Here is a 24,646-nt window from a genome sequence, read left to right on the forward strand (position 1 = left end):
CACTTCTCACGAACAGCGTTTATATTCTCTGGTGTGTGTGTGCTGCTGTTTTCCAGCTGTGTGGATCAGTGGAAGTCATACCAGGAGGCAAGGCAGACGGTCATCGAGCTCATGAACGAAGCCGAGAAGAAGCTGACTGAGTTTTCTACCGCGAAGGCCGCCACGAGTCAGGAGGCCGAGGACAAGCTGTGCAGCCACCGGGTACAAGACACCGAGACGACATCATCACCGTACTCCGTTTCTGTGGTTAAGGATAAGTGGGCGGGGCCTCTGTGAACCCTCTGTGACTGGTCTCTCAATGTTTCAGTCGCTGGTGTCGCTGGTGAACGGCTTCCAGGAGAAGCTGAGCGGTCTGGAGGAACAGGCTGCTCAGCTGGAGCTGGTCGGGAGCGACGTCAGCAAGGCCACCATCAGCCGCTCCATGACCACCGTATGGCAGCGCTGGACGCGTCTCCGCAGCGTGGCCCGGGGACAGGAGAGGGTGCTGGAGGACACGGCGCAGGAGTGGAGGACGTTCAGGGAGAAGGTAGGCAGGCAGCCAGCTAGCCAGCAAAGGGGGTGCAATTCATTCAGCAGGAAATAAAGCTTTAATAAATATATTTTCTTTAGATGGTGAAGGTGAGAAGTGTCTCTGAGGAGCTCCAGAGCCGCTTCCCTGACAGCGCCGTGGAGAAGGCGTCTAAAGCCACCCTGCAGTCCCTGTTGGACCAGCACGACCTGCTGAGTCAGGACCTGGAGCGCGAGCTGTCGGCGCTCACGCTGCTGCGTCAGTACGCCCTCACCCTGCTGCACGACGTGGAGGTGCCGTCCCCGACCAATGAGCAGGAAGAGCTGCCCAGCCTGAAGGAGATCAGATCGGTGCAGGGCCAGATGGAGAGGTGGGAGACGGGTTTTAATGAGTGGCTCGATGTGTTTTCAGTGTTCTAAGTTTCCTGTTGTCCTCCAGCCTCCTGACGCAGTCCCGGACCAAGCGAGCCCAGACGGCCCAGGAGATGAGGGACAGGGAGGAGGTGGAGAAGGAGCTGAGCGTGGTGAAAGCCTGGATCCAGGAGACCAGGGAGCTTCTCCTCAACCCCACCCTGGACATCGACTCCCTGCTGCAGGAGCTGGAGGTTCGGGGACGTCCGACAAACAGATCACCTGCTTGCTATCTGCAGCGTCTCTGAGGTTCACCGTCTCTCTTCCTGTCGGCAGGTCGTACACGGAGATGTGATCACTTACCGGCAGAATGTGGACAAACTGGCAGAGCAGCAGCAGAGCAAGTACCTGGACCTGTACACCATCCTGCCCTCTGAGATCTCCATGCAGCTCGCAGAGGTGTCGCTGGCGCTCGGAGCTATCGAGGATCAGGTACTCCATCGTCTTTACAGCTCGGTTCAAGTTTGTGGGATCGGATTTGCAGCGTGTCATTTGTTTTGTTGCAGGTTCTTTCTAAAGAAAGAGAAAACCAGAAGACCAGAGAGATCAAGGAGGACTTCAGCTCCAGGATCCAGGACACATCGGAGAAACTCAAAGCCATCTCCAATAAGTTTAAGGAGAAGTCTCCTGATGTGGACCACGCCAAGGAGGAAGTCAAGGTGGGGCCTCCTGCTCTGTACTTTAAAATCTCTTCAGGATGTGACCTTTGACCTGTTGCTTCTCTTCCCCCAGAGCCTCTTCGAGGACCTGGACTCGTGCGGTCGGACGCTCTTGGAACTCGATGCCGCCGTGCAGGACTTCAGCCGCAGGAACCCTCTGCTGGCCAAGCAGCTGAGTGACGCCATCAACAAGCTGTCAGAGATGCATCACCACACCACGCGACTGGCAGACTGCAGGAACAACTGGCTGAAGAAGGTCTGCCTCCTCAAGGCTTCTTCTTCCTTCTTCTTCCGTCTTCTTCCTTCTTTTCTTTCTTCTTCTTCCCTCTTTTCTTTCTTCTTCTTCTTTCTTCTTCTTCTTCTTCTTCTTCTTCTTCTTTCTTCTTCTTTCTTCTTCTTCTTTCCTCTTTCTTCTTTTTCTTCTTTCTTCTTCCTCTGCTCATCAGACGCAGCAACGTTAATCTCTCTCTTCCCGGCTCCGCAGGCGGTCTGCTACCTGGACGAGTACAACGAGATGCTGGACTTCATCATGAGGTGGTCGGAGAAAGCCAAGAGCCTGGTGAGGGCCAACATCATCTGGAACTCCTCCGTTCATCTGCAGGAGCAGATTCGGATGTACCAGGTGAGATGGGAGCGGGGGAGGGGTTAAAGTGGGGCTGGGATCTTCTTAAATTTAGAGAGGGAGAGATGAACATGGAGGAACATGAGGCTACCTCATCTCTCCATGTTCAGGCCGTCCTGCGTGAGTCTCGAGAGCTACACGGAGACCTGGAGTCCATGGCGGAGAAGGTGGAGCTGCTGTCTGAGGTGCTGCAGGTGGAGTCCATGAGTCGGCAGGTGTGTGAACTGAGCCGACACACAGAGGAGCTTCAGCAGAGCATCAAGACCCGGCTGCAGAGCCTGCAGGATGCAGACAAGGTACGGAGGCATGAAATACCTGTTAGCACCTGCAGCTGATTCCGTGTGGTAAACATATCCCTGATGTTGTGTCCTCAGAGTATGGAGGCCCTAGAGTACGAAGTGAAGGCCCTGCACGTTGCTCTGGAGCAGGTCCAGTCCACGCTGACCTCCCCGGAGCTGGCCCGGCAGAGCCTGAAGGAGCAGCTGGCTCAGCGACAGGTACCGACAAATCATCTGTCACTGTCTGTCCGTCTGAAACTGCTCATCACGGTACTGACTGTGTGTGTGTGTGTGTGTGTGTGTGTGTGTGTGTGTGTGTGTGTGTGTGTGTGTCTGCAGCGCCTGCTGGCGGACATGGAGAGCTTCAAGCAGCAGGTGCAGGCGGTGCAGCTGTGTCAGAGCGCCCTGCAGGTCCCCGAGGAGGTGATGCCCAACCTGGCCATCTGTCGCACCGCCCTGCGTCTGCAGCAGGAGGCCAGCCAGCTGCAGCACGTGGCCATCCAGCAGTGCAACATCCTGCAGGTGAATCCTTATCCTCTCAGATAAAGGAGATGTTGCTGCATTCAAAGACACTCGGTAATAATGGAGGGCAGCTAGGATGTAAATGTTAGTTCCAGAGGTGACCTGTTTTTCTCTTCGATGTCACCTCTCGTGCAGGAGGCGGTGGTGCAGTACGAGCAGTACGAACAGGAAGTGAGAGACCTGCAGGCGCTGATAGAGGAAGCTCATCGGGTCATTCAGGACCGGCCGATCCCCTCCAGCAACATCCAGGAACTGCAGGCCCAGATCCTCCACCACGAGGTCCACAACTCCTTTTATTTATGGATCCTCATGTCAAGGTGGAACCACCTCACTCTAACTTTTATGTGTCGGTTTGTGTTTTCGAACAGGAGCTTGCCCAAAAGATCAAAGGTTACCAGGAGCAAATAGCCTCCCTGAACTCTAAGTGTAAGATGCTGGCGGTGAAGGCCAAACACGCCACCATGCTGCTGACGGTGAGCGACGTGGAGGGGCTGCCGGAGGGGCTGCCGGAGGGGCTGCAGGAGGCCGACGCAGACGAGTGCAAGAAATCCTCAGCACAGGCCATCATGGTAGGAGAACATCATCATCGTCATCATACTGGTGTTTTATTGTATTAATGTAAACTAAGCTCCGCCCACATGTGCTCCTCCTTCAGATGACGGCCGGCCGCTGTCACACGCTGCTGTCGCCTGTCACCGAGGAGTCCGGGGAGGAGGGCACCAACAGCGAGGTGTCCTCTCCTCCGGTGTGTCGCTCTCCATCGCCCGTCACTCACACTGAGGCCGTCGTCACCAAGGTAACCAACGCCGTCTGTCCTCCTCATCAACGTCTGGTCTCTCTGGTTCTGTCTTGTCAGTCAGCTTTCTTGTCTTTTTCTCCTGCTTTCTGTCTGTTTCATCACTGACTGCTGGTTGTTGTTTTTTTTTAGATGGGACGAGGAACACTGACGAGAGCTCCGATCCAGGAACTGTACGACCCAACATTTGAGTCGGTGGCCAACTTGGACGACCTGCAGCGTTCCTGGGAGACGTTGAAGAACGTGGTACGTGGAAAAGAGCCGTGATGTCATTTACCAGCAGCTGCATGTTAAAATATGCAGAAAGTGAAATCTGCTCCTTCTCACACACTTTAGTCACTAGTACATCACATATAAACCTGTGACTTCATGTTCTGCTGTGATACTTTAGTAGCAGATTCGATACAGAAAATCACTCCGATCTATCAGAATCATCGGTTCTATTATTATCTTTATTGATAATTATGCTGTACTTTGTTGTGTCCCAGATCAGTGAGAAGCAGAGGTCTCTGTATGAAGCTCTGGAGAAGCAGCAGCTCTACCAGAGTTCCCTCCAGTCCATCTCCTCTAAGATGGAGACTCTGGAGGCCAAACTGAGCGAACCTCTGGAGGCAGACAGAAGTCCCGACAGCCACGTGAGGGCGCACCAGGTCAGTCTGCGTGTCATCACTTCATCACTGTCCCTCCGTCCACCGTCACAGCATCCTCTCGGATAAAGGAGATGTTTCCCCGTGCGTGCCGTGTTCAGGGTCTGACGGAGGAGATGGAGAGTGTGCAGGAGGAGATCAACCGGCTGCAGGCGAGCTTCACAGACGACCTGGCTGCCGACTCTGTGGAATCCGACGTGGCCGACCAGCTGGCCATGCAGTCGTCACTCGCCGTGTTGGCCGAGAGGATGGCCACCATCCGGATGAAGGCGTCGGGGAAGGAGCAGCTGCTGGAGGTGCTTGCTTCACTTCTCATAGAGTGATGTTCTTTATATCTCTGTGTGAGTGGGTGTGATATTCAAAATGTGCTGCATCCTGCTGCAGGAGCGCGTCAGCGAGCGTCTAGAGGGTCAACAGCAGGAGAAGGTCATCCAGCTCTACCACACGCAGGCCAACGAACTGGACCGCTGGCTGACCAGAACCAGGGCCGCCGTCACCTCCATCCTGGAGCCCATGGAGGAGGCCGACATGGAGGACCAGCTGGCTGAGTGTCAGGTGAGAGCACCCCCTTCTGTCCACTCCACATCTGATGCTTTAAGAAAAGGAATGATGTCACTGGATGAACATCCTGTCAGTTGGGGAGGTTCTGGGTGTCACAGTGATGCAGATCCAATGATCCACATATGTGTCATCTGTCACTGTTGTGTTCTGCTTGTGGATCATTGTAGGGGGCCGCAGCCTGCACAGCGTAAACAGGAGCATTAGTGGCATTAGAGGGGCACTCGGATGGCTAAGGACATAGTCTTAAGCAGATTATGCAGATTTCTCCGAGGGACGGGACGTGTCAGCGGCAGGGGGCGGAGCCAGTAAGAGTTGTAGCTTCCAGGTGATTAATCGAGCCCTCTGTCAGGGTTGGTACTGGAGACAAAGCTGCTTGAATATCCAAGTAGGGGAAACATGGAGCGTAGGGAGGTGAGGCAGCTCCTCTGCCTCTGAATAAGCTGCTGCAGCACTGTTAGAAAACAAATGTCTCCTCAGACGTCGGAGCAACGTTCAGCGACGGGCTTTCACAGCTGGTCCGGACTGAGAATGGTTCCGAACACCAGAGAGCTGCTGGGTCTGAGCATGTGTGCTGCAGACCGCCGAGTGTGAAGGATTAGCGGTAATATGTTGCTCAGGAGGCGCGGCAGCAGTGGTGGGCAAAGGATGAGAGCGCTCCCTGAGCGCCAGGGAAAGCGTCCGGCACCGGGAGCTCAGCCAGACCGGGGGGGGGTCCGTCGTGTAGAGGATCTCCTGTAGGCGGGGAGACGCCATGTTTGAGCTGGCCTCTCTGCTCCTGCTGCTACAGAACATGCTGCTGGAGATTGAGGAGAAGGCGGCGGCGCTGTCCGAGCTGTCGGTGCGCAGCGACAACCTGCTGCTGGAGGGCCGGGCCGACACTAAGGAGGAGGCGGAGCATCTGGCCCGGAAGCTGCTGACACTGAAGGGGGGTCTGCTGGAGCTGCAGAGGATGCTGCAGGAGAAGCAGTTGAACATCCAGGTGAGGTTCATCATGAAACCCTTTTCGAAGATAACATTTCCTTTCTGAGGATGAAAGAAAGCTTCTTTTTTTTTGTCCCACCAATGACTGAATTAGAGCATTATCTCCTGTTCTGGTTCTGCAGGGTTCTCTTCAGGAGCAGGAGGACAGCGAGTCCGACTCCAGCCTCTCTCAGAGTCCCAGCGTGCAGGACTGGCTGGCCCAGGCCCGGACCACACGGACCCAGCAGCACCAGGACAGCCTGCAGAGACAGAGGGTAAGTTGCATTTGTTGTTTTGGACCCTGTTTCCATGCAGAACGTGGTAGAATCTCACCGGTGTGTGTTGTCTTCTGCAGGAGCTGGAGGAGCAGCTGGCCGAGCAGAAGAAGCTGCTTCAGTCGGTCGCCAGCAGAGGAGAGGAGATCCTCATCCAGCAGGCGTCGCCCAGCAGCGCCAGGTATCTCAGACTCCACATGTCTGCACAGTTCATGTTCGTACTCGTTCTACATGACCTCCTCCGTGTCCGTGTCTCCGTGCAGCACCGCCGAGCCGTTCTCAGCCGCCGCTCTGTCTGAGAGGGAGACGGCAGCCGGCCGGGAGCAGATGAAGCAGCGCTGGGAGAGTCTGAGGTTGGAGCTCAGGACCAAACTGCAGCTGCTGCAGAAGACGCTGGAGCAGGACCACAAGCAGCCGGTACGTGTCTGTGGGTTTATTCTGCACCGCACACAGAAAACACTGCTGGTGTCTCATCCCGTTTGTCCATCTCATCCTGATTCTGTGTCTGATCCTGTTTCTCTGTCTCATTCTGTTTGTCCGTCTCATCCTGTTTGTCTGTCTCATCCTGATTCTCTGTCTCATCCTGATTCTCTGTCCAGGTGTTCTCCAGAGCGTCTCGTGTCTCAACTGGTCCGCTGTTCAAAGGAGAGACGCAGGCGGACAGGTTGTCCCTGAAGACTCTGTACGACAGCTTCAGACTCATGGTGGAGGACATGACCACTCAGGTGGGGCTTTTCTTTTTCTTTGTTTAATGTAAATTCGTATTTGGAACAGAACTGAAACATTTTCTTGTAAAACATGTTTACATGATGTTTCCATTTTAACAAGGGTGACACGGGAAAAGAATAATAATAATAACTTAAAAGTACATACTGTGTAAATAATACATGTAAAAAATTAAGAGGAAATTAGCACAAAAGTAAAAGAGAAAATATGAACAACAGAGGAGTAGCTAAATGAAACATTTTGGATGACGTAAATAATCAATCCAAGATTTCCAACAGCTTTCAAACTTTTCTTGTTCAAGTCTTAAAACAAAAATTAGTTACATTACATTACATTTCATTTAGCTGACGCTTTTATCCAAAGCGACTTACAATAAGTGCATTTCAACCATGAGGGCACAGATCCAGAACAACAAGAATCAAGAAAGTACAATTTTCTTCAAGATAGCCAAACTACAAAGTGCTATCAGTAAGTGTCATTTTAAGTGCTACTAAAGTGCTACCTATTCAAGGTAAAGTCAGAAGAGGTGTGTTTTTAGTTTGCGGTGGAAGATGTACAGAGTTTCTGCTGTCCTGATGTCATTGGGGAGCTCATTCCACCATTTAGGAGCCAGGACAGCAAACAGTCGTGATTTTGTAGAGTGTTTAGGTAGGTAGGTATATACTTTATTACTCCCCGAGGGGAAATTTTTTAGCTCGCAGTGAGGGAGAGACCAGCCGATTGGCAGATGCAGAGCGGAGTGAACGGGGTGGGGTGTAGGGTTTGACCATGTCCTGGATGTAGACTGGACCCGATCTGTTCGCAGCACAGTACGCAAGTACCAATGTTTTGAAACGGATGCGGGCAGCTACTGGTAACCAGTGAAGGGAGCGGAGTAGTGTGAGTGAATTTAGGGAGGTTAAAGACTAGTCGAGCTGCGGCATTCTGGATGAGCTGCATTGGTCAGATAGCGCTAACAGGTAGACCTGCCAAGAGGGAGTTGCAGTAGTCTAGGCGTGAGATGACCAGAGCTTGGACCAGAGCCTGGACCAGAGCCTGGACCAGAACCTGCTCTGCCTTCTGAGTGAGAAGGGGACGTATTCTCCTGATGTTGTGCAGCATGTATCTACAAGAACGTGTTGTTGCAGTAATGTTGGCAGTAAGAGAGAGTTGACTGTCTAGTGTCACACCGAGGTTCCTAGCAGTCAGGGTTGGGGCTAACACGGAGTTGTCAAAGGTAATAGTCATGTTGTGGGTGGGAGAGCCTTTCCCTGGAAGGAAGAGCAGTTCAGTCTTGTTGAGGTTTAATTTTCAGGTGGTGTGCGAACATGCACTGAGATGTCAGTCAGACAAGCAGAGATTCGTGCTGCTACCTGTGTTTCAGATTGGGGAAAAGAGAGGATTAGTTGGGTGTCATCAGCATAGCTGTGGTAGGAAAAGCCATGCGAGTGAATGACAGAGTCGAGAGAGTTGGTGTACAGAGAGAAGAGGAGGGGACCCAGGATGGAGCCTTGAGGGACCCCAGTAGTGAGAGGACAAGGTTCAGACACTGATCCTCTCCAAGTTACCCGGTAAGTGCGGTCGTTGAGGTAGGATGAGAAAAGACAGAGCCTGAGACACCAAGGTCCTGAAGGGAGGAAATAAGGATCTGGTGGTTCACTGTGTCAAATAACAAAAGTTAGTTCTCCATCATATGAATATGGTGGATCACATGAACCCGGTCCTCAACGGTGGGACTTTCTGTTGTCATCCTGTTTTCTCGTGAGAGCTTTCTTAGTTGCTATCAGCAGAAAATTCAACATATCTGTTTTCAGGACCCTGGACAGCGTCTGGTCTCTTACCTACTGGTACAATGTCTCAAAACAGAATCAATTGTGGCTTTTAATACATTTTCCGTACAAATTTCCACATCACTGTTGTGCCAATAATAACATTAAAGCACCCTCGAGTGCAATACTGTGATTATACAACAAGTTACCAGCTAAATAAAATATGTATTCATATTATGGGGCAATTCGCTCTCAAAATATACAACTTTTTGGTAGTGCGATCTCTGTTTCCATGGCAACACATGGGCTATGACTAGCAACTGAAAAACAATCAGACTCTTATGTAATGTAGGCAATGTAGTCCGACCCTTAGCAACGACATAGCAACAGAGAGGCTTTCTAGTCCGTTTTAGTACTTTCTGGAGATGGTTTCTCAAACTGAATAAATACAGCACATAGGAATACTGAACTGCTCAGCTCGCTCAGTCTGGTTGTAATCAAGATATCTGATGAAAAAAGATATTGATACACTCATGTATTTTTAAGATTTTAAGACCAAACCGGTCAAGCGACCCGATTTCACCAAACGGGTCACATTTAATATAACAAGTAAAAACAACATTATATGACATATTATGAGATTTAATTCAAATTATTATTAAACACTCATGGCTCCTGTGTGTCTGCAGCCCGGTGGTGGTGAAACTCAGACAGTGCAGATGGAACAGCAGCTCTACTCAGCTGTGTCCTCCACCTCCTCCTGGCTGGACGGGGTGGAGAACAACGTGTTCTCGGGCTCGGTGCTGCTGGTGGAGAACACGGAGACTCAGCTGCAGAAGCAGGAGGTACGGTCCGGGTTCTCCCTGCAGGTTTTAAATATGAAACCGGTCGAGCCGATGATCCTCACGAGCCCACTGTTCTCTGTAGACTCTGGAGAACGACGTGAGGAACGTGACGGAGGAGGTGAAGCTCAGCCAGGCGCTGCTCTCCGGGCCGGCCGGGCTCAGACACGAGGACCAGGCGCTGCTGGAGGACAACTTGGGCTGTCTGAGGGAGAGACTGGGGATGCTGGGCTGCGCTCTGGGACAACGCTGCGACCACATGAGGAGCAGAGCGCACGAGCTCACGACCTACCAGGTTTAGATGTGTTCTTCATCAGAGAAGCGCACGTTAATATAACTGTTGTTTAACTGATCTCCTGTCTGACAGACTGAACTGCAGCTGCTCCAGACGGCTCTGATCGAGACCAAGTGTCAGATCCTGCAGGCTCTCGCTGGAGCGATGGAGCGGCCGGCCGCCAAGCAGCTGGAGGTGACGCAGGTTTAATATTCACTCACATACACAGAGAGAGAAATAAAGTGACAGAGTGTGATTCATGTGTGTGTGTGTGTCCTCTTGCTCAGGTGATCGGCAGCGCGGAGGAGAGCCTCAGAGACTTCGAGCAGAGGATCTCAGAGCTGAAGAGCCGAGGAGCCGCTCTGCAGACCGACCAGATCGCCACCAACAAGCTGCTGAAGCTGCAGGTAACCAACGGAGACGAGTGATGTGGGTTTTTAACTCCTGGATGTTCAGGGATGACGAAGTTTCTTTATTTTATAAGTATTATAGGAGGTTTTTTTTGTAGTTTTTAGGAATTTCAAACCCAGAACATACAGGGGTTTTTTTTTCTCTGCAGGACTCATATGAAGAGCTGGTGATAACGGTGGGATCGCGGCGCAGCGGGCTGAACCAGAACATGGCTCTGAAGGAGCAGTACGAGCGCGCGCTGCAGGACCTCACCGACCTGGTGGACACCGCCAAGGACAAGATGGCCGCCGACCAGAGGGTCATCGCCAGCTCTGTGGAGGAAGTCCAGCACCACTTGGACAAACATAAGGTGAGTCTGAGGATGAAGGGTCATCCTCATCATCAGGGTGAGAATCCAGCGCTCGTAACGCTGTGTGTTTCTGCAGGAGTTCTTCCAGGGTCTGGAGTCCCACATGATCCTCACGGAGACGTACTTCAGGAAGATCAGCGGCCTCATGCTGCCCAAAGAGAGCTGCGCGCTGGAGGAGATGCTGGCCGAGGCTCAGAGCGTCCTGAAGGAGGCGCACAGCAAAGGAGTGGAGCTGGAGGGCATCCTGGAGGTGAGGCAGAGATCACGGGTTAAACAGGAAGACGTGTGAACGGAAAACATCTTTATTTTACATCAAGATGGGACAAATGTGTCAAAAAGGGTTTTAAAGGTTAAACAGGGTAATTGTAATTCATTTTTATGTGTATTATTTGCAATGTGAACTTTTTAAGATATTTTACTTTCTCCCTTTTTTCGCCCTTGTTAAAATGGGAGCAACATGTTTTACAAGATTAGTGTTTCCGTTCTATTCCTAATAAAACGTAATTTAGAAGGAAATTAATTATTCAACAGGTTTCTAACTGGAAGGAAAAGATATTTATGAAATGGAAGACAAATTATGTATTTTACACTTTTACACAAACAACAGACTGAAATTACTGCTTTTTTAATATCCTGCATTTTAGCTTCAGTAGTTACGTGTTTAATTAGTGTTCCTGGTGGTTGTTGGTGGAGATTTAGGTCTAATCAGTAAAAAGTCTAATAAAGTCTGATAAAAATTGGTTAATAAAACCGTTGCATTTGTCCTGGAACAGTAAGAAAACTAAAAATACTCATTTTAAATCTCGTGTTTACAGATTTGGTGCCGTCTGGTGGCTGATTATCAGAGTCTGAACCGACAGCTGGAGGCTGTAGAGGAAAGCATTCCTGCTGTCGGCCTCGTGGAGGAAACGGAGGACCGACTCATGGACAGGATTTCACTGTATCAGGTACGAGGAGACAAACTCGGATGCTAGAGAATAAAAACATCGTGAGTTCCTGGAGGAGCGTCACGGCTGCAGCATGTTCTCACCTCGTTCCTCCTCCGTTTTTGCATGAAGGGTCTGAAGGGCCGACTGACAGAGCACCAGCACAAGCTGCACCAGGTTCTGGAGGAGGGCAAACACCTGCTGCTGTCCGTGTGCTGCCCGGCGCTGGAGAACCAGCTCGCCCTACTGGGGGAACACTGGCTCAACGACACGACCAAGGTCAACAAGGAGCTGCAGCGGCTGGAGGCCATCCTCAAGCACTGGACCAGGTCAGAACCATGGCACCAGAAGAACCAGAGCCACTAGCGTTCAGGGCTGCAGGGCCTCACTGCTCCTCTGTTGTCTCTGCAGGTATCAGAGGGAGTGTGCAGAGATCACAGAGTGGCTGCAGTCAGCTCTGGAGCGACTCGAGTTCTGGAACACGCAGGCTGTGTTGGTGCCTCAGGAGCTGGAGACGGTCCGAGACCACCTGTCAGCCTTCCTGGTGAGATGATCAGGTTTTTTTTAGCTTTGTCTAATATCGCTGTAAACATGAGAGACTCTGGATTAACAGAGTTATTAACATTTAGCTGCTGGAATGTGTGTTAGACTTATTTTAAGCTCCATATTTGAGGAAAACCTTCTGGGATATCAACCCTCTGTTTCCAGAAATATTCATACTCAGGAGCAGTGAGCAGCCACAGTGTAGCTGTATAGGTGTACAGTGGTGCATGCTGGGAATGCATCATGTGCCTCTCTCTTTTTCAGGCCCTCCAGGAATTTGCTGCTTTTTTGTGATTGTTTTGCTCAAAAATGTTTGATTTTGCGGCGTCTTTTCTAAAGAATTGTGATTAAATTTCGACTTACTCTTCTGTCTCTGTCAGGAGTTTTCTAAAGAGGTGGAGGGAAAGTCGAGCCTGAAGAGCTCCGTGGTTGCCGAGGGCAACCAGCTGCTGCGGCTGAAGAAGGTGGACACGGTGGTGCTGCGCTCGGACCTGGCGCGCATCGATGCACAGTGGACCGAGCTGCTCACTCGCATCCCGGTGGTCCAGGAGAAGCTGCACCAGGTAGCGTCACACGCAGGCTTTGCGGCTGCAGGACAAATAGGATTACAGTCTGTCTGTGACGCTCTCCTCCTCTTCCTCCTCTTCCTCCGTGTCTCAGATCCAGATGGAGAAGCTGGCCTCCCGTCATGCCATATCTGAGCTGTTCAACTGGATCGCTCTGATGGAGAATGTGATTGAGGAGGACGAGGAGAACCTGAAGAGCGCCGTCGGGTCGAATGTGATCCAAGACTACCTACAGAAGTACAAGGTAGTTCATCGCAGTCGGTGTCATTTATCAAACATATGATTGTATTGGATGTGAAAGATTTGTATTTTGGGGATTTTCAAGACGGTATTTTTCTTGCTCACACTATTTAAAAGCACACGTGGGCGTCCATAACGTAGGTTTTTAATCACGCGGCCAGCAGTGACGTCACGTTATGAAGCCTCCAGTTCAGATTCTGTCCGTCACAATTTTGCTAGTTCGGAGCAGTTTGGAGCAGGAAGTGACCATATTTGGACGAGCTGGGGGAGGAGCAAGCAGTGGATCTGACTGATCTGATTGGAAACCTGACTACTTTCCACCCACCAATAGTTGTAACCTGACTGCACCACAGGCCTGTCAATCAAACATACACGCCCCCCAAAAACACATCTTTTCTAAGCTTATTTTCCAATTACTGACGGGATTATTTTCTTTTATTGACTTTGTATTTGATGAGAGAAGTTAAATGGGAGTATATGGAGCCGGAGGCTTTTTGGAGCCGACCTCTAGTGGCACTCGGTGGTATTGCAGCTTAAGGCACTTCTGCATCGGACTAATTTTTCAGACCTGGAAGCTACAAACACGTTTCTATACAGTCTGTGATTATAACGTAATCTCTGATTCTAGCTGTGACTCTGTGACTGTCGTTTCCTCCCTTCAGGGTTTCCGAGTGGATCTGAGCTGCAAACAGCTGACTGTGGACTTCGTCAACCAGTCGGTGCTGCAGATCGGCGGTCAGGACGTGGAGGGCAAACGCAGCGATAAGACCGACTTCGCAGAGCGCCTGGGAGCGATGAACCGCCGCTGGCAGATCCTGCAGGGCCGCATCAACGGGCGGGTGAGAGGAGAACCTGTCACATGACACAGAGCGATCATTAATCAGTGCAGCGCAGAGTGGTGACAGCTTGTTCTGTAGATGCAGTTCCTGGAGAGCCTGCTGGAGATGTGGCTGGAGTACGAGAGCAGCGTTCAGGCGCTGAAGTCCTGGATGGGGACTCAGGAGGAGAGGCTGAAGAGGAAACACCGGATCGAGGACTTAACGTCCGTGCAGAACGCTCTGAGAGACTGTCAGGTGGGAGGGTTTATCTTTTATTTCTGTTTTATTTAAACATCACAGCGACTCCGTTTTTAATGTATGGAGGGAAAACTTTTTCAGGAAATCGAGGAGCTGGTGAACGAAAAGGAGAAAGAGCTGGAGAGAGTGGAGGAGCAGGGCTGTGCCCTCGTTCAGAACAAGACCGACGAGGCCTGCGCTATCGTCATGGAGACGCTCCAGGGTGTCAATCACACCTGGGCCAACCTGGACCACCTGGTAGTTTCTGCTCTGTTAACACTCCATGTTTTTAATGTGTTTTTTTGGTTCCCGTTTACACTGACTGTCTGATTTCCTCTCCGTCAGATCGGGCAGCTGAAGATCAGCCTCACCTCCGTGTCGGATCAGTGGAGTCTCTACAAACGGGCCTCAGAGGAGATCAACGGCTACCTGATGGAGGGGCGGTACTCAGTGTCCCGCTTCCGCCTCCTCACGGGCTCTCTGGAGGCGGTGCAGCTGCAGGTGCACAGTCTGCAGGTACGGGAGGAGGATTTATTCACCATCAGGAGTGATGTTATATCGATTGTACTGTGAACTGTGTGTGTCTATGTGTGTGAAGGATTTGCAGGAGGAGCTGGAGAAACAGGAGAGCAGTCTGAGGAAGTTTGGTGCCGTCACCCACCAGCTGCTGAAGGAGTGTCACCCGTCGGTGTCCGACTCCCTCAACAACGCCCTGAAGGATGTGAACGCGAGGTGACCTTGCACACCTTTAGATCTTCATTTTTCCTCAAAGTATTTAAACGTTAACTGTAATATTCTTTTACTGCTCTGCGTCAGGTGGACGGGTCTCCTGGAGGAGATCGCCGAGCGTCTCCGGAGCAGCAAGGCTCTGCTCCAGCTGTGGCAGCGCTACAAGGAGCTGTACGAGCAGAGCTGCAGCAGCATCCAGCTGCAGGAGGAGAAGGCCGACCAGCTCCTGAAGAGCAGCTGCAGCAAAGACATCGCGGACGAGGAGGTGTCCGACTGGATCCAGGAGTGCAGCGTGAGACACCGAAAAACAACCGTTCACTTGAAAGCCTTCATAAAAAAAACAACCTCTGATACAAGTTAAACAAACAGTTTGTGTGTTTTGTGTTGATTCCTGAACAATAAATAATCCTGGCTCTTCCTGGTGGTTCTGTCAGGAGCTACTGCGATACCAGGCTCCGGTCCAGGCCTCCCTCCAGGTCCTGCAGGAGCTCGGAGAGCAGCTGAAGCAGCAGGTGGACACGTCTTCGGCGTCGGCCATCCAGTCGGACCACCTCTCCCTCAGCCAGCGGCTCGGTGTCGTGGAGCAGGCGCTGACCCGGCAGCTCACCACCCTCCAGGTTTATATCAGACCTTTGCATTAAAGTAGTCGCATGATTGGTTCTGGCTGTGCGCTGACAGCCTCTGTTTCCTCGGGCCAGACCGGCGTTCAGGACTACGAGACCTTCAACCAGCAGCTGAAGTCTCTGGGCGGCTGGATCGTGGAGGCGGAGGAGGCTCTGAAGGTCCAGGATCCAAACGGGTCCACCGACCTAAGCGTCATCCAGGACTGCATGGAGGAGCTGAAGGTTGGTTCTGGCTCTCTATTTTTCTGTTGGATCGTTGTTCTGTTGCGCCGTGAGGTCTAATCAGAACGGTGCTGTTGTGGATCTGTCGCAGCGCCTCATGCTGAGGTTCAGCAGCATGGCGCCGGAGTTGGAGCGTCTCAACGAGCTCGGATACCGGCTCCCTCTCAACGACTCGGAGATCAAACGCATGCAGAACCTGAACCGGAGCTGGTCCACGGCCTCGGCACAGACCACGGAGCGGTTCAGGTACGCTTAGAGACAGACGTGGCTTCAAAGGTTCTGAATCTGGTTGTGAAAGTAAACCATTGGAGACACGACATTCACACGTGTTGTTTGCTCCGTTGCAGCAAGCTGCAGTCCTTCCTGCTGCAGCAGCAGACCTTCCTGGAGAAGTGCGAGACCTGGATGGAGTTCCTGGTCCAAACGGAGGAGAACCTGGCTGTGGAAATATCCGGGAACTACCAGAGTCTGATGGAGCAGCAGAAAGGCCACGAGGTCCGAGTCCCACATCCGCTGAAACGTCCCGAATCAGCTGCTGCGATTCTTTTTTTTATTAACGATGAACGTTTTAATCTCCCAGCTGTTCCAGGCGGAGATGTTCAGCCGGCAGCAGATCCTCCACTCCATCATCGGGGACGGACAGAAGATGCTGGAGCAGGGTCAGGTGGACGACAGGTACAACCCCTCTGATAGGTCCGCCGCTCTATGTGTTTAACCTCCATCGCACGCCTGTTCATACCCTATGTTTGCCGCAGGAACGAGTTCAACCTGAAGCTGGCTCTGCTCAGTAACCAGTGGCAGGGCGTGGTGCGGCGGGCGCAGCAGCGGCGGGGCATCATCGACGGCCTGATCCGGCAGTGGCAGCGCTACAGGGAGATGGTGGACAAGCTGCGCAAGTGGCTGTCGGAGGCGGCGCACCCCGCCGAGGCGCTGCAGCTGGGGAACACGGTGCTGCTGCAGCAGGCGCGCTGCATGCTGGACGCCGTGCAGGTGAGTGCAGCGTAGAGGTGCGGCAGGTAGAGCGGAACGTCGGGAGGCACGTCTGACGGTGAGCTCTCTTTTGTCGCAGCTGAAGGAGAAGGTGCTGCAGCGACAGCAGGGCAGCTACATCCTGACGGTGGAGGCCGGCAGGCAGCTGCTGCTGTCGGCCGACAGCCGGGCGGAGGCGGCGCTGCAGGCAGAGCTCACCGACATCCAGGAGAGATGGAAACATGCCAGCAGCTGCCTGGAGGAGCACAAGAAACAGCTCGCCACCCTGCTGAAGGTAAACTGTTAAAAGAAGGTTTCAAACAGCTCTTTACTGAAGCTCTCTGATGTTTCATTTTATTTGTTCTTCCGCATTTCATTTACCTTTCAACTTTATTTTTAACTTGCATCTTAAAACCTTTTTTTTTTGTTCTTTTATATCTGTTTTTTTATGTGACACACAAAGCTCTTTGAGCTGCATTTATAACAAAGTTTATTATTATATAAAAAAAAAAAAAAAACTGGAGTCTCAGGAGACTCTGAGGGGAACTCTTTTCTTTTTTTTACAAATTTTCTTAACTTGTGGTTTGAGTGAGGAAAGTCCAACAAAGTGCTTCAAGAAGAAACATTTTTATAATGTTACTGCAGCTGATGTCTGAGTCTCCTCCGTGTGTTGCGTTCAGGACTGGGAGAGGTGTGAAAGAGGCATCGCCGCATCGCTGGAGAAACTGCGAGCCTTCAAGCGTCAGCTGTCTCAGCCTCTTCCTGATCACCACGAGGACCTGCAGGCCGAGCAGATGCGCTGCAAGGTGACCGAAACGTCACTCGAAATGAACAATGGACTTTAAAATGAGCTTTTATCTGTTAAATACCGCTGCTCTTCTTTCGGGACCCAGGACCTGGAGAACACGTTCAACGGCTGGACCGGAGACCTGGCCCACCTCACCGTCCTCAGAGAGTCTCTGTCCTGCTACATCAGCGCCGAGGACCTGTCTGTCCTGCAGGAGCGCATCGAGCTGCTGCACCGGCAGTGGGACGAGATCTGCCACCAGGTACGGACCGGTAGAGTGCAGTACAGTACACCCCTCAGAACCTCCACATGTCTGACTGTCTGACTACTGTGTGCTGCGTATCTGATGAGCGACTGCAGGATCATTTAAACTGAACAGTGGCTCGTTCACAGACGTCACTTTAAACCCACATCCTGACTGATGCACATCTGGATCAAACAGCAGCCCCTTGTGCAGTTTCAGACTGAGTGTTAACACACTGCAGATTTGATTTTAGTTTATTATTCTGTTTATTTGTCAGAGTTAGATTAGGTGATTTAGATTTAGACTTTATTAATCCCACAGTGGGGAAATTTGGTTGGTCACAGTAGCATAGAAAAACAAAAGGGTGCACACTATATGAAAAACTTATAAGATGCGTATAAGATATAAGAAATAAGATAGATTAAAACAAATATATTTTAGAAAAAAAAATTAGAGCAATGAATAAATACACACACTAAATACATTTTCTTTTAAATAAAATGAAAATAAATAAATACAGTTCGGGATGAATGGAAAAAAGTGTGAGGTGCTATGGAATGAACATGAAATGGTGAGTTAGCATGCAGATTTAACCTCATCAGAGTCAAACAGAACATCTGAAACCCCCAGTTGCATCCTGTGTGAGATGAAACACACATTACAGGAAACACGCAGGTTGCCTGGTGCAGCGATGTCTGCAGCGCTGCTTCCTTTCTCAGATGTATTTACTGAAGTTTTGCATCAGCGTTATCGATGGTCTGACATGCAGCTCGCTGTGTGTGTGTTGCTCTGCAGCTGTCGCTGCGCCGGCAGCAGGTCGGGGAGAAGCTGAACGAGTGGACCGTGTTCAATGAGAAGTACAAGGAGCTCTGCGAGTGGCTCACCAACATGGAGAGCAAGGTGTCGCAGAACGGCGACATCAGCATCGAGGAGATGATCGAGAAGCTGCGCAAGGTAAACAGGAAGTAGATGCATTTAGCATCTTTAGCTTCTGTTAGCACCAAGCTGCTCCGTTGTTAAACCTTCTTTCTCTTGTCTGGTGTCTCAGGACTACCAGGAGGAGATCTCCGTCGCCGAGGAGAACAAGCTGCAGCTGCATCAGCTGGGAGAGCGTCTGGCCCGAGCCAGCCATCAGAGCAAGGCTAGCGAGATCGAACAGAAGCTGAACAAAGTGAGCGACCGCTGGCAGCACCTGCTGGACCTGATCGGAGCCAGGTGAGGAGAACGCGTTCGCCCCTGGGCGCCAGCTTTGTTCTGCCGCAGGAGGACGTCTGCTGTAATTCTCCCAAAACGTGTTGTTTCCAGGGTGAAGAAGCTGAGAGAGACTCTGGTGGCCGTGCAGCAGCTGGATAAAAACATGAGTATCCTGCGTGCCTGGCTCGCACACATCGAGGCCGAGCTGTCCAAACCCATCACGTACGACTCCTGTGACTTCCAGGAGATCCAGAGGAAGCTCGACCTGCAGCAGGTGACTCCGTCGAGTTTTGAATATCTGCAGCGCTGCAGTATAGATTCTTTTATAGCAACGTTTGTTTCACTGGTTCGCATAGAAATGAGTTTCAGCTTTTTATTTGCTGTCTGCAGAGATTTCTCAGAGCTTCAGGTGTCCGCAAAGATTCTGTTCAAATGTCGTGTGTTTTATTTTCGCGGTCCTTTGATGGAAAAATGAGCTCTTATACTCCCGCCTGCTCCTCCTCCTCCTCCTCTTTTTCTTCCTCCCCGTCAGGAGCTCCAGCGGGACATCGAGAAGCACAGCACCGGCGTGGCGTCCGTGCTGAACCTGTGCGAGGTGCTGCTGCACGACTGCGACGCCTGCGCCACCGACACGGAGTGCGACTCCATCCAGCAGGCGACTCGCAGCCTGGACCGCCGCTGGAGGAGCATCTGTGCCTTGTCCATGGAGAGGAGACTGAAGTAAGACGCAGACAGCTTGGACGGCAGCTTCTTCTTCCGTTTCCGTTACATGTTTTTGATATTGATATCTCCGCCTGGTAGGATCGAGGAGACGTGGCGGTTGTGGCAGAAGTTCCTGGATGATTTTGCACATTTTGAGGAGTGGCTGGCCACTTCAGAGAAGACTGCAGCTCTGCCCAACTCCTCAGGAGTCTTGTACACCGTAGCCAAGGAGGAACTCAAGAAGTTTGAGGTATTAGAGACAGTCACTCCAGGAAACCACCATCTGTGAAATATTTGCAGGAACTTCCTGCAATTTTGCAAAATTGCAGAAACAGAAGCTCTGCTAAAAGTATTCAAAACAAAACTGACCAGAATAACAGGAAGTGACGGGGTTTGTGGGAAATGTGGTCTTATGATGGGATTGAGGAATGTGTTAAATGAGTTTTCCCCACATTTCCAGCTGGAAGAGACTGAACTTTGTTTTAGTGTTGAATGAATGTGATTTAAAAAGTATGTAAAGCTCTTATTTTTATATTATTATCACAGGAAGTTGGCACATATTACTCTATCAGATAGCGCTTAAAAGAAACACATTGTTTTTCCTTGATTTGCGATTTTACAGCAAAAAAAAAAACTCCCTTAAATCTCCACAAAATTACATAGAAATGTTTCATTTTGTGGCAGATTTTCTCAAACATTTCAGTGAAATCACAGCGTAACTTGACTCCTATTTTGACGTCTTTTCTGAAGATCATGTGTTGGTTCTGTGTCTGCAGGCCTTCCAGAGACAGGTCCACGAGAGCCTGACCCAGCTGGAGTTGATCAACAAGCAGTACCGCCGTCTGGCCCGAGAGAACCGCACCGACTCGTCCTGCCGTCTGCGGGAGATGGCTCACGACGCCAACCAGCGCTGGGACAACCTGCAGAAGAGGGTAGCGTCCATCCTCCGCAGGCTCAAGGTGCAACAACGACACCCCCTCGCTGTTATCTTTTTAATTCGGTGACTGATGAGGCTACGACGCTTCCCGAGCGTTTACGCTATCAACCTCTGCTTCCTGTCTGCAGCACTTCATCAGTCAGAGAGAAGAGTTCGAGACGGCCAGAGACGGCATCCTGGTGTGGCTCACGGAGATGGACCTGCAGCTCACCAACATCGAGCACTTCTCCGAGTGCGACATCCAAGCTAAGATCAAACAGCTCAGGGTACATTAGAAGCTCCGCCCACTCCGTCACGGTCCCGATTTCATACTGTTTATGTAGATTTGGATCTTTTAGAAACTCTCCAATGTGCAGATATTTGAAGCTGCACTGAAGTTCTCATCTGTAAATGTCCTCCTTCCTCCTCCTCCTTCCTCCCTCTGTGCCCCAGTCGTTCCAGCAGGAGATCTCCCTGACGACGGCGAAGATCGAGCACATCTTCCACCAGGGGGAGGCACTGATCGAGAAGAACGAGCCTCTGGATGCTGCGGTCATCGAGGAGGAGCTGGAGGAGCTGCAGCGCTACTGTCAGGAGGTGTTCGGTCGGGTGGAGCGCTACTACAAGAAGCTCATCCGCCTTCCTGTAAGACCGATTTTATTCTTTTATTTATTCATCGTCTCTTGTTTTCAGCACTGACTTCTGTAGTTAAAGTTTATTTCGAGTGTACTTCCCGACCTCTCGTTCACCTGCAGCTTACGGACGACGACACCGAGGTTTCCTTCTCGGACCGCGAGCTGGAGCTGGACGAGCCCGGCGACCTGTCCAGCCTGCCATGGAGCGAGCGGCTGGGCGAGGGCTTCCTGTCCCCGCTGCCCTCCTCCGGCCGCTCCGCCTCGCTGGCGGCGCAGCTTCGCACCGAGCGCTCGGGCAGGGACACGCCCGCCAGCGTGGACTCCATCCCCCTGGAGTGGGACCACGACTACGACCTGAGCCGCGGGCTGGAGAGCGCCAGCCGGGCGCTCCGAGAGCAGCAGAGCGAGGAGGGAGACTTCCTGCAGCGGCCCGCCTCCAGCCTGTCGGGTCAGTTTCTATGCACACGGGGTTAAAGATGCTCTTGATAAACATTTCTAACAGTTGTAATCTTGAATAAATGTTCAGTTTGACCTCTGAGAGATTGAGGAGGAGAGTGGGATGACGCTGCTGCAGCTTAAAGCCAGCAGCTTGTTTTGACTGGCTGCTGAATCTTTCTACTGTACGATGTTTCTTGCAGATGTAGTGATCCCTGAGAGCCCCGAGGCCTTTGTTAGACTAACAGAACAAACTCTGAGGTCCTCCACCGGTAGGCACCTGCAGACGCCAGCGGCTGCACTGATAGCTCACTCACCGGCTTTTGTGTTGATTTCCCCTGTGGGCACCACACTTCCTAACACCGGGGGACAGGACCGGTTCCATTCCTCCGTCCTCACTGCTCTAAACCAGCAGACGGAGATGGAACCGAGCCTCACCCCTCCTTCTAACCTGCTTCCCTCCTTTTGGTTTGACTGGCGGTGTGCTGTGCAGCTAACCTCTTTGGGTTTCTTTCTGTGCACTTTGTGTTTTAGAGGAGCATGTGTTGTTTGATCACGGCGAGTCTCGGAGGGGGGGGGGACTGCAGATTCATTCTCAGAGACCCGACCAACCTGCACTCTCCTTCCTCTCACTGTTCGCTCTGCACACGGTGTGTTTTCTCCGTCTGTGCGTGAATGTTTGAATCTGCGCGCGTGACCAGCTGCTGTCGTGTCAACAGGGGAGGCGGCCTCGGCAGACATCCACCCGCTGGACGGCGGCCGCTTCCAGCTGCAGCAGACAGACGGCGGCCGCAGCCGCACGCCGACCAGCGCCGAGATGGACGCCTCCTACATGGGATACGTAGGTGTTAAGTCTGAAAGCAGGAAGTGTGTTTGCGCTTCTCCTCTCCTGCGACGCACCGAATGTCCGTATTTGTGCTCTCAGATGCGGCTGCTGGGTGAGTGCCGTGGCAGCATCGACACGGTGAAGAGGATGGGCGTCGAGCTGAAGGAGGAAGAGGACACGGTGTCTGGACTGGCCGATCCCAGCAGCTCCGAGTCCCAGACGTCAGGTGAGCTCCCCTTCCTGGAACCAGCTGGCACCTCTGGGCGCCTTCGGCTGGACGCAGCTCACGCTGCCCTTTTGGTGTTTGCAGGAGTGATCGAGCGCTGGGAGCTCCTGCAGGCTCAGGACCTCAGCAAGGAGATGCGCACCAAGCAGAACCAGCAGCAGTGGCAGCAGCTCAACTCGGACCTGAACAACGTGTGGGCGTGGCTCGGAGAGACGGAGGAGGAGCTGGAGCAGCAGCGGAGACTGGACCTGAGCACGGACATCCAGACCATCGAGCAGCGCATCAAAAAACTCAAAGTATTACTGGTTTCTGTGTAATAACTCGTTCAGATTTACCGCACGTCAGTTTCCTCTTTAAATAGTTTAAATGAATCTGCAAAGGGTTTTAAAAAAGCTCAGCTGTGCATCATTGTCGTATGGTTTCCTTGTGTTGTTGTGTCATCTCTGAGCCATTCCGTTTGTCTCCAGGAGCTGCAGAAGGCGTACGACAAGCGTAAAGCCATCGTGCTCTCCGTGAACCTGTGCAGCGCCGAGTTCCTGCAGACGGACTTGGACGAGTCGCGGCAGCTGCAGGTGAAACTGAAGGACATGAACAACCGCTGGGACAAGCTGGGCGGCTTGCTGGAGGAGTGGAGGTCGTCACTGCAGGAGGCTCTCATGCAGTGTCAGGTGGGAGCGGCTCGGGTTCTGTATGATGCCACACACACACACACACACACACACACACACACACAGCTGCATCTCTACATCCCTGACGTTCCTCTGGTCCGCAGGAGTTCCACGAGATGAGCCACGGCCTGCTGCTTTGGTTGGAAAACATTGACCGCCGGAGGAACGAGGTGGTTCCCATCGACCCGATCCAGGACAGCGACACCCTCCACGAGCACCATAAAACACTCACGGTACCGAACCATGACATCGTACTCTTGCTTGTCTTTTACTTCGTCCTGTCCCGACGTAAACTGTAAAAAAAAAAAAAGTTCCAAATGAACGTAAACACGGTGAGGGTGAACTCTGATGTAAACGGGTCCGGTTCTTCTTCTGCTTCGGACTCACGTGTTGATTTTCGCACAGAAAATCCGCCAGGAGCTGCTGGACTCCCAGCTGAAGGTGGCGTCGCTGCAGGACATGTCTCTGCAGCTGCTGGTCAACTCTCAGGGCAGCGACTGCCTGGAGGCCAAAGAGAAGGTCCACGTCATCGGGAACCGCCTCAAGCTTCTGCTGAAGGAGGTGACCCGGGACCTGAGGGAGCTCGCCAAGATCCTGGACATCACCAGCAGCCAGCAGGTAGTTATTAGTTCATTAGTGCACAATGTTTTTTTTATTATTTGTAATTTAGTCATATTTTCTCACTTTGTGTATATTTCTGATTTCAGTTTAATTAAATCAAAACACCATGTTTACATTATATAGGTACAATAATGGAAATTATCATAGGAATTATTATAAATATTATTATAGGTTTTATTAATGTTATTATAGATATAATTATAGATGGTATTATAGGTATAGTTATTAATGTTATTATAGGTATTAATATAGATGTTATTATAGGTATTGTTACATATGGTATTATAGGTATAGTTATTAATGTTATTATAGGCATTAATATAGATGTTATTATAGGTATTATTATAGATGTTATTATAGGTATTAATATAGATGTTATTATAGGTATTATTATAGATGTTATTATAGGTATTGTTATAGATGGTATTATAGGTATAGTTATTAATGTTATTATGAGTATTATTATAGATGTTATTATAGGTATTGTTACAGATGGTATTATAGGTATAGTTATTAATGTTATTATAGGTATTAATATAGATGTTATTATAGGTATTATTATAGATGTTATTATAGGTATTGTTATAGATGGTATTATAGGTATAGTTATTAATGTTATTATAAGTATTATTATAGATGTTATTATAGGTATTATTATAGATGGTATTATAGGTATAGTTATTAATGTTATTATAAGTATTATTATAGATGGTATTATAGGTACAGTTATTAATGTTATTATAACTATTATTAAAGATGGTATTAAAGGTATAGTTATTAATGTTATTATAGGTATTATTATAGAGGGTATTATAGGTATAGTTATTAATGTTATTATAAGTATTATTATAGATGGTATTATAGGTATAGTTATTAATGTTATTATAACTATTATTAAAGATGGTATTAAAGGTATAGTTATTAATGTTAT

At 50.6% G+C, this 24,646-nt stretch overlaps 1 protein-coding gene across 7 annotated transcripts in view; it reads left to right on the top strand.

Moving 5' to 3' along the window:
- The window catches only part of syne1b (spectrin repeat containing, nuclear envelope 1b), a 67,484-nt gene that overhangs the window by 39,700 nt on the left and 3,138 nt on the right, over positions 1-24,646 (top strand). For 6 of the 7 annotated variants that reach the window (XM_069160632.1, XM_069160638.1, XM_069160631.1 and 3 more), the window contains 65 exons: positions 57-201; positions 308-526; positions 610-878; positions 947-1,112; positions 1,195-1,350; positions 1,425-1,577; positions 1,651-1,833; positions 2,062-2,199; positions 2,310-2,495; positions 2,574-2,696; positions 2,817-2,999; positions 3,135-3,278; positions 3,368-3,568; positions 3,655-3,795; positions 3,928-4,041; positions 4,284-4,445; positions 4,544-4,738; positions 4,827-4,997; positions 5,791-5,982; positions 6,107-6,238; positions 6,319-6,419; positions 6,502-6,655; positions 6,838-6,963; positions 9,402-9,557; positions 9,640-9,849; positions 9,922-10,023; positions 10,116-10,235; positions 10,388-10,588; positions 10,665-10,838; positions 11,404-11,535; positions 11,647-11,843; positions 11,926-12,058; positions 12,438-12,620; positions 12,718-12,867; positions 13,526-13,702; positions 13,781-13,936; positions 14,021-14,176; positions 14,264-14,434; positions 14,517-14,650; positions 14,735-14,939; positions 15,082-15,264; positions 15,346-15,492; positions 15,584-15,738; positions 15,840-15,987; positions 16,073-16,167; positions 16,248-16,482; positions 16,562-16,756; positions 17,142-17,267; positions 17,355-17,510; positions 18,288-18,446; positions 18,541-18,707; positions 18,798-18,960; positions 19,219-19,406; positions 19,488-19,638; positions 20,165-20,347; positions 20,454-20,591; positions 20,758-20,949; positions 21,060-21,387; positions 21,578-21,646; positions 22,094-22,215; positions 22,300-22,426; positions 22,511-22,722; positions 22,894-23,094; positions 23,199-23,327; positions 23,500-23,712. In XM_069160632.1, coding sequence (XP_069016733.1) covers positions 57-201; positions 308-526; positions 610-878; positions 947-1,112; positions 1,195-1,350; positions 1,425-1,577; positions 1,651-1,833; positions 2,062-2,199; positions 2,310-2,495; positions 2,574-2,696; positions 2,817-2,999; positions 3,135-3,278; positions 3,368-3,568; positions 3,655-3,795; positions 3,928-4,041; positions 4,284-4,445; positions 4,544-4,738; positions 4,827-4,997; positions 5,791-5,982; positions 6,107-6,238; positions 6,319-6,419; positions 6,502-6,655; positions 6,838-6,963; positions 9,402-9,557; positions 9,640-9,849; positions 9,922-10,023; positions 10,116-10,235; positions 10,388-10,588; positions 10,665-10,838; positions 11,404-11,535; positions 11,647-11,843; positions 11,926-12,058; positions 12,438-12,620; positions 12,718-12,867; positions 13,526-13,702; positions 13,781-13,936; positions 14,021-14,176; positions 14,264-14,434; positions 14,517-14,650; positions 14,735-14,939; positions 15,082-15,264; positions 15,346-15,492; positions 15,584-15,738; positions 15,840-15,987; positions 16,073-16,167; positions 16,248-16,482; positions 16,562-16,756; positions 17,142-17,267; positions 17,355-17,510; positions 18,288-18,446; positions 18,541-18,707; positions 18,798-18,960; positions 19,219-19,406; positions 19,488-19,638; positions 20,165-20,347; positions 20,454-20,591; positions 20,758-20,949; positions 21,060-21,387; positions 21,578-21,646; positions 22,094-22,215; positions 22,300-22,426; positions 22,511-22,722; positions 22,894-23,094; positions 23,199-23,327; positions 23,500-23,712 — 10,693 coding nt within the window. The remainder of the gene's footprint in view (positions 1-56; positions 202-307; positions 527-609; positions 879-946; positions 1,113-1,194; positions 1,351-1,424; positions 1,578-1,650; positions 1,834-2,061; positions 2,200-2,309; positions 2,496-2,573; positions 2,697-2,816; positions 3,000-3,134; positions 3,279-3,367; positions 3,569-3,654; positions 3,796-3,927; positions 4,042-4,283; positions 4,446-4,543; positions 4,739-4,826; positions 4,998-5,790; positions 5,983-6,106; positions 6,239-6,318; positions 6,420-6,501; positions 6,656-6,837; positions 6,964-9,401; positions 9,558-9,639; positions 9,850-9,921; positions 10,024-10,115; positions 10,236-10,387; positions 10,589-10,664; positions 10,839-11,403; positions 11,536-11,646; positions 11,844-11,925; positions 12,059-12,437; positions 12,621-12,717; positions 12,868-13,525; positions 13,703-13,780; positions 13,937-14,020; positions 14,177-14,263; positions 14,435-14,516; positions 14,651-14,734; positions 14,940-15,081; positions 15,265-15,345; positions 15,493-15,583; positions 15,739-15,839; positions 15,988-16,072; positions 16,168-16,247; positions 16,483-16,561; positions 16,757-17,141; positions 17,268-17,354; positions 17,511-18,287; positions 18,447-18,540; positions 18,708-18,797; positions 18,961-19,218; positions 19,407-19,487; positions 19,639-20,164; positions 20,348-20,453; positions 20,592-20,757; positions 20,950-21,059; positions 21,388-21,577; positions 21,647-22,093; positions 22,216-22,299; positions 22,427-22,510; positions 22,723-22,893; positions 23,095-23,198; positions 23,328-23,499; positions 23,713-24,646) is intronic. The other variant, XM_069160635.1, reaches the window with a different exon arrangement.

This window comes from Embiotoca jacksoni, unplaced genomic scaffold (genome assembly GCF_022577435.1).
Source record: "Embiotoca jacksoni isolate LCO1_2020_lvr unplaced genomic scaffold, fEmbJac1.0.p SCAF_27, whole genome shotgun sequence".
NCBI classification, from domain to species: Eukaryota; Metazoa; Chordata; class Actinopteri; family Embiotocidae; genus Embiotoca; species Embiotoca jacksoni.